Raw genomic sequence first — 10,001 nt, 5'->3', positions numbered from 1 at the left:
TTAAATGATGCAATTTTCTCAAAGTCCCCAAAACATTTTTCATTAGTGTTTAGAGCTTCTTTAACCATCCTTCCTGCTACATGTAACAAAAAAAACAAACAAATAAATTATCGATTATAAATAAGAGGGTATAATATAAACACAAATATAAACCAATTCAGAACGTTATAGAATCATTTCCTGGATTTTTTTTTGATTTTTTTGGTGGGGGGGTTGGGGGGGGGGGGTTAATAATATTATACAGTAAAACTCGGCGATGAACAATTCACTTATAATGAGGAAATCTCGGCTATAAGGTGTTTTTAACAAATCCCGGAGACCTTTCACTGTGTTCCTTATACAGGGATAGTTTGTGTTAAGGAAGGAAAATTTAAGTTATCCCCGCGACTACCTTCTATAATCGAGTGTTACTGTAGTTAACTTATTGTTTACCCTAAACTCTAATGGAAACCTATACATGTATATGTTCATGTGTTTTACACATGCAAAGAAAAAGTTCGTGATTGCAACCAATTTTCTTATCATCTTGAACTTTCATCTCTAAAATTTATTTTTATATACATGTATTTCAATATCTAAATAAAATAGCATACATTAAGACAAAAACAAAGTTACAATTTCATTTTATTAAATTCAACAACTGTAACAAACTGTGTAATTTATGATAATTAACGGCAGTAGTCATGATGTACAATGTTTCCTGGAATCGTTCAGAAGGTCATCTGGACACGTTGGCACAGCTCTACCTCAACATGTCATGGGTAAATCTAATGAGGCTGAAAAATAAAATAAAAACAACAATAAACACCGTGAAGGTCAGCACATAGAGCAGATTTTGAAAGAAATTATATACCCTTTGTGATAATACATATAAACGGAACTGCCAAATTCAATGCACCATTCTGCAAATCTAGCTTGTTGAATCAGCTGGGTGTAATTTTTCAATTTTTAAGAACATTGAGAATATTAGTGATACGTAAACGTAAATTTTTTTAACAATCTGTAATATAAGAATTTGCATTTAAAAATTAAATAGCGAGCGCTAAATGAAATGGAGCTTCATGTATTTGAAACATTATTTATCCTAAGAACCACTTCACAAGTTCTGGAGTCAGGAAGAGCTTTTTGTACACTTTTTTTTAAAAAACTGTAAAGTAATTCTGTTTTTATTTGTCACATATTTGTAAATTAGCAAAAAGGTATGTTGTTATTAGTGCATAAACACTTTAAGTGAAGGAAATATCTAAAGGTTAACATTTTTTAAACCTTTAATTAATAAAGTTTTAAAGGTCAAATTAAGAATTGTGATAAAATTTAGTCAGAATTGATGAATGCTTTTTCTTTTAGGTTTCCTTCAAGAGTTGGTTCTTATTCATGGTATATAATAAACAGATAATCACAGCCTGAGAGGACCACCCCCCCAAAAAAAAAAATCTCTTAAATCCTTTGTCATAATCCTTTTATTGATGTGTACCCAAGTATCCAAATGAAATGAGTAAACGGTTGAAATGTAATTATAGATACCAGAATTATTTTTATTTTGAATGTTAGAATAAAACAAATTTTATTAAAAATTAATATACAGTAATGATAACAAACATACAGTGTAGGAAAAAATCCAAAGGGATTTGGAAAAAAGTTACAGAACTTATATATTAATCCAATCTCCTTATTATTTGTTGAACTAAATTTTTTGGATGTTTATGAGGGTATGAAACAATAACTTTTAAACAATACTTACTATATTGTAGTAGTCTTGAAAGGAACTTTGTCATCTCTACTCTATATAATAGAATATCCTCCACACAGCTTGGGAAGCTTAATTTTTTTTTGAATCAGGTTGGAAGTTAATGTACATGTACAGTTCATCAACAAAAACAAAATGCACACATGAATAGTTTCTGTGAAATAATAAGCACCATCAAAAATGAGATCAACATGAAATGTATTTCCTTCCACAGATAAATGTATATTGCTGTAGTTCCTACATGACTTGAAGATCAAGAAGTTTGATAATAAGTTGTGGAGGATCTATAATTTTGTCAGACATATGAAGGGTTCCACTGCCCTGCTGTGTTATTTGAGTTTTTCTGATGCATAGCACTGTAGGGCTGGGGTTTCAAGTGTCCATGTGTGTGCTGAATAAAATTGTCAAAATGAGGAAGATGTACTTTGTTTAGGGAGCCAGGTGCTTGTAGTTTGGCATACTCTGATCCTTTGTCATCTGAAACATTTAAAAATCAACTCTCCATAACAAATACTTAGACTCAAAATAATTGTCTTGTTTTGCAATTATTGACTTTAAATTGATAATCAACTTAATTTTATAATTAATTCATTTTACCTTGCCTATGTATATGACTTAGGTCAAGGTCACTTCCCCCTCTTCCACTGTCTGCAGTAGTTGTGTCCCCTGAGGAATCACTGAAGTTGTCTGTAGATGGCAATGGCTGTCTCTGTTTAAAAAAAATGGCATCATTATAATTAAAAAAAATATATATGATTTTAATTGATATTTTTAATTCATGTAGATGTACAGCATTAGATCATAAACAAATTATTACAACTGCAATGTTTCTAGTTTCTAGAATTGGGAATGCAGTAAAAATTGTGTGAAATGAAAGAATTTCATTTTTAATTCATGCAGAGCAGAGTGATTTATTGTCAGATTGATCCAGCAATTTTTAAATGGCATTTAAAAAAAAAAAAACAAACAATATATGACAATTTAAAACATGAGTTTTTCCCCTTGACAGATTGTAAATTGTTCTTTGATCAACTGCCATGAATTTTAATTTTTACTGTTTGAGTGGCAATTAATTAATATTACGTGTAACATGAGGGAATACATTATCTCAAAATAGAATACCTTCTCTTTCTGAGTTAGTAGAAAAGTACCTGTTTATGAACAGATGGTCTATTGTTAGCTAAGTATGGGGAGTTGGGAGGGAAATTCTGGAATTCTGTAGGAGCTCCATCATAGTCTGGTTCAAGAACTGGAGGTCCCTGTGAAACAACAGAATACATTTTGGTTAAACATGATATTTACACAAATATATATACATGTCATGGAGTCACATTTTAATAGAATTGATGGTTATACAATTGACTGACCATTGTCCGGAGGTTGTTGTTGACGTATGCCTAAACTATGATATTTACACAGAGTTACAGCATTGTTTGTTCCCCAAATTTTAATCCCTTTTTAAAACACCCCCAGGATATTATACCCCAGAATTCTTTTATTGACTACCCTGCCAAAGATCTGACCAGTAAAGCCCAGAAGAATAAATGTAACTACTAGTGTACATCTGTTGTGCAAAACCCAGATTTCTGGTATTGACAGATCAATTAGGGCTCAAAAGGAAAGAATGCTGCCGCAAACAGAAGGACTTGTGAAATGTTTGACTTGTAAATTTACTTTTTTCAAATGAAGAACCCTCAAATAAAGGAACAAAGTGCCTTGGAAAGCTAAAGCTAACATTGATACCAGCGAGTCGAGAGGGATTTGTGTTTTTACCATTTCTGTAGGCCTTTATGAGCTTTATGAAAATCAAAGAGATTCCAATGATCAATGTTAAAGGTTTCCAAATAATTTAAGTATAAAGTTATTTTAAAGCAATAAATTAAAAAACATCAAACACATTTTTCTGCTCTTTTTTTACTCCCTAAAGCGATAAGTGATATCTATTCACTTTTTATTCATTTGGTTTTTTTTTAATATTTATATCAATCCTTCTTTTTTTAAAGAGAAAATTATTCTGATATGACTTCAAATTACTTCATGAATATATAAAAGGAAATTGATTAACAAAACACTGTTTTACCTTTGTTTTAGAAATGTTTATGAGTACCTATAGGCTCTGATAATTAATTGTATTTGTATATTTGGAAAAAAAAAATGAATTTCTTCCATTATAGTATATGTGTACTAGTAGCTGACCCTACAAACTAAATTATTACCTTCAAATCAAGACTTCATAGATTATGTACATGTAATTTTTTTTATAATATTATACTTTCTGATCTCAAATTTAATTAAGCAGAATTTTTTGTTTAATTACCTGATTGTGTGATCTGCCATTGAAGTCTTGGTTACTGAAGCTAGGGACCATGTTATGATTCTCTTCATCCAGGGTAAAGCTGACTTCCTTTTTCTTCTTCTTAGTTGGTGTGTCTCCAGGGTTACAGAGAACTCCATTGATTTCTGGGGTCACCTCCATCACAACTTCTGGTACCTTTTGGTCATAAAGAGTCTTGTCTGTGTTTTGCAGATAAGATTTTTTCAGTTTTTTGTCTTGGCGACAGAGAATGCAGATAACAGTAAATATGACTGCTGATATCAAAATGGTGAAGCAGACAATGATGACAGAGATTACTATGTTCTTATTTCCATTATCTTGAAGAGCTTCAACAGTTGTTCCATTGGAATACTTCAACACAATGTAAAAGTTTGTAATGTTATGCCTTGGATTATCTCCCTTGTCTTTCACAAGGACAGACACGGCAAAAGTCACATCCATATCTATATGATATGTCTTTCTTAAAGAGATTTTCCCTGTGTTTCTTCCAATGTAAAAAATATCTAGCTCATTACCATTATGAAATAGATATTCTAGTTGGCTATTTGGACCTTCTTCATCCAAATCATAGGCCTTAATACTGGATATCTTAGAACCAACAGGTGCAAGATAGGAGATAGACATTGTGTTATTTTCTTTGGAGGGGTATACAATAAACGGAGCATTGTCATTTTGATCACGCACTAAAACATTAACTGTAATCTCACTGCTCAGTGAGGGTGAACCAAGATCGCGAGCCCAAACCTGGAAACTGTATTTACTACTGACTTCTCTATCTAAGGACTTGGTGGTCAGTATACCTCCATCAGTCTGGACGATGAAGGGGACATTTGAAGTTGGAGACAACTTAAAAACCACATCTCCATTCTTTCCTTCATCTTTGTCAGTAGCACTGACAGAACCTATATTTGTGTTTGCATCAGAGTTCTCCAGCACAAAAAACTGAAATTCTGGTACTTCAAAAACTGGTGGGTTATCATTAATGTCACTGATATTGAGAACCACTGAAGCTGTGCTGGATTTAGGTGGAGTCCCTCTGTCCAATGCAATTACAGTAAACTTGTAAAAAAGATTTGTTTCTCTGTCAAATCTTGTGTTTGCGGTGATCACTCCTGTTTCAGGGTTAATGGCAAACATGTTGTGGGAGTCTGTAGAAAGCTGGTATCTAACCAGAGCATTGGGACCAAAGTCATCATCTATAGCCAGAACCTGGGTGATGAAATCTCCTACAGCATTGTTCTCATTGATGGCTGAAAAGTAGATAGCCTGTTTGAATTTTGGACTGTGGTCATTTTCATCCTGAACATGCACAAGAAAATGGGAGGAGGTCATCAACTTTGGGGTTCCTTGATCTTCACATGTTACAGTCACATTATGGATGGCTTTTGTCTCCCTGTCTAATAGAGATTTTATGAGGACAACATAACCCTTTCCCTGAACAGCCTCTAAAGCAAAGGAATTGTCAGAGATATCACATGTCACTACTCCATTGGAACCAGAGTCTGTATCTTCCACATTGACATGAGCAATGACTAAACCTGGTTTGGATGATTCAGATACATTTACTATGCCTATACTGCTAGAAGAAAGGAAATTCACACGAACTGTGGGAGGGTTGTTTCCAAAATCCTCCACAGTAATCCGGACTGTACACTGAGATTCTGCAGGCTGTTGTCCCAAATCTGTAGCCTCAATACTGATCTCATAAACCTTGCCTTCTTCATACACTAGATTACCAACTACAGAAATGTCACCAGTGGTATCATTGATGGCAAAAATCTTCTTTATTTCATCAAGATCTGACTGGGTAGAACTGAAACGGTACCTGATTTCTGCATTTTTTCCTTCATCATCATCTGTGGCTGACACTCTCAAGACAGAAGTGCCAATCTGAACTCCTTCTTTGACCTTAGTCTCATAAACACTTTGAGTAAAAACAGGAGAATGGTCATTAGCATCTGTTACTTCCACAGTGACTGATAACGTCCCAGAGTTAGGATGAAGTCCACCATCATAAGCCACTATACTGACCTGATAGGAATTAATCGACTCTCTATCCAGCGTCCTTTTTAAAACCAGTTTCAGTATATGTCCTCCATCTTTCTTTGTCACATTTAATCCAAATGGCCCATCCACAGGAACAATTGTGTAATTCTGAATTCTATTTTTGGCACTTGAGTCTGAATCTGATGCACCGTCTATTCCAATGGTGGTCCCAACAGCTTCCGATTCAGAAATTTGCACAGTGATAACATTTGGTTGAAACGTTGGACTCCTGTCATTAACATCCAGAATAATGATATTCACAGAAATGATCTCATATTTTGTGCTAACACTGGATCGCACCATCACATCAAAATCAAGAGAGCACACCTCCTTAAAGCTGCACTCTGTTTCTCTGTCAATCTCAACTGCTGTGTAAATGTTCCCATTATCATTGTTGATTGTGAACAAAGAAGCCATTTTGGTTTGATCCAAAAAATCATATTTCAGGCTTTTGAATTCGTCATCTGTCATGTTACTGGCAAGTTCACTCTCTGTGGCAATGTTTCCTATCAGTGTGTCTATTGGTTCTTCTTCCTGAAGAGTGAAGCTGATGGATCCAAAACAACATGGCAAGAGGAGGAGAAAAACTACAGTCCAAAGTGAAGCCATGATCTTCCTGGTGGAATTTATTGTCTCACATAACAGACTTCCCTGTAAAATTAAAAATGGAAATCTATAAAAGATATAAATCATCATAAAAACATCAAGTGTCTACCAATTTCTTAAAAAAAGAAAACAAAAGCATACAATTCAAAGAATTATGGGCTTGTTGGTTCAGAGGGAATTTCTCAATTAACCCATTTTCCTCCCTGGCAAGTGACCTCTCTCTATCCCTTCATCTCAAACTTTTTCACATTTTTAAACACCACCGGAGTTTGTAACAGTTTACTTAAGGAACAGTGACTAACCTTGTCAACTATAACTCTGACATTAATAATCTGATGTTCAGCCAGAAGCATCATTACTGTCACCAGGCGGCTTTACAACTCAGACATGTTCCCCCTGACATTGCTGAGAGCCCTCTGGTGGCCCCGGAGATGGGGACTTTCTATTAATATTGGGGATTTAGCAGGAACGATATTCAATAATACCAGCTCTATTCCTGGGATTACAGAAGCAATATGAATTATGATTGTTTATCTGAGAACCTTGTTGATAAGTCTTGTTGGATCTTACCAGAAGTTAAAGATGACTGATAAGGCAACAAAGAAACTTATTAAAAACATTCCTTTCCAACCCGCAAAAACAATACACAGTTAACAGCAGACATGACCATTCACATGACAGGCAGAAAAATAAATGAGGGAATTGATTTTTATTATCTTGGTCATTTAAAATATTTATCTGTCACAAAACAAACACCCTGTTTCTACAGATGTAAACTTCAAAAGAACAACCCACTCTAAAATATTGGTATTTCATTATGTCATATTATCATTTAAATGAATGTAACGTTTATTTACACAGATATAGAAGATTCTCTCGAGATGAAACAATGGTTTATCCTGTAATGATACCACTGGGATTTATCTGTGGAAAGTTTGCCCTACTGATCCATGGGGGCTTACAAATAGAAACAATTGTCAACTTTTTTTGACCACTGCTAACAAATTACAAGATAATCTGAAGGTTCTTAGTCATTTAGTACATAAACAAGTTTAGTATTTTAATACCCATCAATCCCAAATTTTCGTGTGAACCCTTACTGTTGCATAATTCATTTGATCTTATGACTTTATAAGGAAAATTTAAGATAAGCATTCATATGTATTTCCATTTCTTATAGTCTGAGGAAAATCTGTTTAAAAGTTGGGGTTTTTTCAGTCATACTTTTAGTTACTGGTAAATGGTTCATGGTTTTATTGTCCTTAATAATTTTTTTGATTCAACATAAATTTAGTCATCTGACAAAGTTAAGAAAATTAAAATCAGGATAGATAAAAAAAAAATACATATAAAATATCTAAACACACATTTGTTTTATTATTTTCATATTTTCATTCTTGCAGAATAAAAGTCAAATCAATTAATATATCAATAATTTATACAAATTACAAAAATAAATTGATGATTTTAATTCTCTTTTATGGTTTGTTTGAATGGTATAAAAAAAAATCCATTGTAAATTCAACCCTCAATTTAAGAATGCTGCTTAATAATTAAGTTTTACAATTTGCCACAAGTATTGATTTACTTTGTTAAAATGAAGAAAAAAAAGTAAATTGATTAAGTTAATCAAGAATTAATAATAAACTTTTTTACCTTGACGTTGAATCAATCCAACTGAACAGCCCTGGTCAGTTTCTGTGAAATGGATTCCTGTAAGATAAAAAACGAGATGTTAGGACAACACTTGAGAGGTGTTTGACATGAGAAGGTACTGGTAAAAAGACTCTGTAGGTATAATCTAGTGTGACTCTCACTCCAAAAGTGTCAATATTGTCCAAAAATGCTACAATGACCATTTAAATCCTCCTTACAATACAGGAAGCATGGCAAATATTGACTGCTGGGCTTGTTGACTTTTGTTTGTTTGTTTGTCTGTCAATTAGAGTCCTTAGTCAGAAGCTGTGAGGCCTCTCTACCTGGGTCACAGGATATCGAGGTGTCAGGGGAACGAGGGGTGGTAGGGGGTTATGCAGAGTCCCACAGGGAGGTTTTAAAGCTTCCAGTAGTTTCAATCAAACACTTTCTTTCTCTATTGTTTGACTGATTGAAATGCCTAAATTACTGAATAGTAATAAACAAGGTCAGCAGGGGTCAAATTGGATGAAAATTAAATCTTATCTTCTTAAAGAAAATACCTGTATTTACATGTAAATGTGCAATATATTAAAACTGAATGTCTCATATATTTTAACATTAATATACTCTTCGTAAAATATATTAAGGAAAGAAAATGTAATTTATATGATATTAAAATGTGTTTACTTTAAATGTTCTAAAAAATTAAACTTAAAAGACAATTAGTCCAATAAACATGTACTTTAAAGTTCCGTTGAAAAAAAAGAAACACAATTAAAAAGTAATCGTGTTAATTAATGCAACTTTTAGATATTTAGCATTGTTTTCTTTTACTCTTTATGTAGGTCAAAAATATCTGGCATTTTTTTTCCCTTCTTTTTTGTGAAGATGACGTATATTCATATCAACAGAGACTTTGAGAATGGTACCATTAAGAGAATTATCCCATATTTTAATTCCGTTTTTTTATGTATATCCATGTCAGTACATCTTAATTTCTAGTATTATTGTTCTGTGTTCTTTTTTTACCTTAATCATTAATCACATACTTTAAGAAGGTGTAGATAATCCCCAACAACTTAATGGGAATTAAAATGTCTGTGTCAACAAATGTCATCAAATGATTAAACATCTCAATAGTTATCTCCCCTTTATGTCGTGTTAAGCTGTGGGTTTTACTGCTGTAAAAATTCACACCTAGAAAAACGATCCTTTTTTACTTTGTCTGCTATAAAACCTTTTGATTTTTGTTTAAGTCGACAATTTTATTGCATCTTTTCATAAGAGTAAATTTTCCCCGTGTTGAGAGTTAACGTATGGGTGGTGCAACCCCTCCAATTCAAGACACATATCTTCTGAGAAATTAAAAAAAAAATTACAAAATACAAATTGGAAAATACTAGTAGAAGGACAATCTCTGATACAGGAGAAAAATGGGAAATGATATCAGATATCAGAATTTAGGCATGATATGCTATGTATTTTTAAAAAGTTATCAGATGCTATGGATTTTATCGGTTCGTCTAAAATTGTTTTATTTATAATAAGCAAAACCAATTAAAATAAGCTTAGAAAATGAAAAGAAAATTCATAAAGATTGCTCCATGGCAAAAAAAAAAAACAAACAAA

At 33.0% G+C, this 10,001-nt stretch overlaps 1 protein-coding gene across 1 annotated transcript; it reads right to left on the bottom strand.

Moving 5' to 3' along the window:
* Positions 1 to 606: 606 nt before the first annotated feature.
* Positions 607 to 8,452, bottom strand: LOC133197307 (protocadherin beta-9-like). Its single transcript, XM_061333267.1, has 6 exons — positions 8,391 to 8,452; positions 4,065 to 6,779; positions 2,899 to 3,006; positions 2,345 to 2,456; positions 1,742 to 2,224; positions 607 to 776 (listed from the first exon to the last, which is right to left on the bottom strand). The coding sequence occupies exons 2-5, from the start codon at positions 6,735 to 6,737 to the stop codon at positions 2,043 to 2,045; spliced, it is 3,075 nt and encodes a 1,024-aa protein (XP_061189251.1). The 5' UTR covers positions 6,738 to 6,779; positions 8,391 to 8,452; the 3' UTR covers positions 607 to 776; positions 1,742 to 2,042.
* Positions 8,453 to 10,001: the final 1,549 nt, after the last annotated feature.

This window comes from Saccostrea echinata, unplaced genomic scaffold, assembly GCF_033153115.1.
Source record: "Saccostrea echinata isolate AGI-Se365-2 ecotype Australia unplaced genomic scaffold, CSIRO_AGI_Sech_v1 ptg000030l, whole genome shotgun sequence".
Taxonomy (NCBI): domain Eukaryota; kingdom Metazoa; phylum Mollusca; class Bivalvia; order Ostreida; family Ostreidae; genus Saccostrea; species Saccostrea echinata.
The sequence above is the reverse complement of the archived record's forward strand: the minus strand, read 5'-3'. Positions and strand labels throughout refer to the sequence as shown.

What these genes read in the sequence shown, in the direction of transcription:
- LOC133197307 (XM_061333267.1), bottom strand. Translation starts at nt 6,737, where the DNA reads ATGGCTTCACTTTGGACTGTAGTTTTTCTCCTCCTCTTGCCATGTTGT. An exon ending in ATGGCAGATCACACAATCAG is followed by an intron (nt 3,007 to 4,064) that starts GTAATTAAACAA and finishes GTTGTTTCACAG; the next exon opens with GGACCTCCAGTTCTTGAACC. An exon ending in GACCATCTGTTCATAAACAG is followed by an intron (nt 2,457 to 2,898) that starts GTACTTTTCTAC and finishes TTTTTTAAACAG; the next exon opens with AGACAGCCATTGCCATCTAC.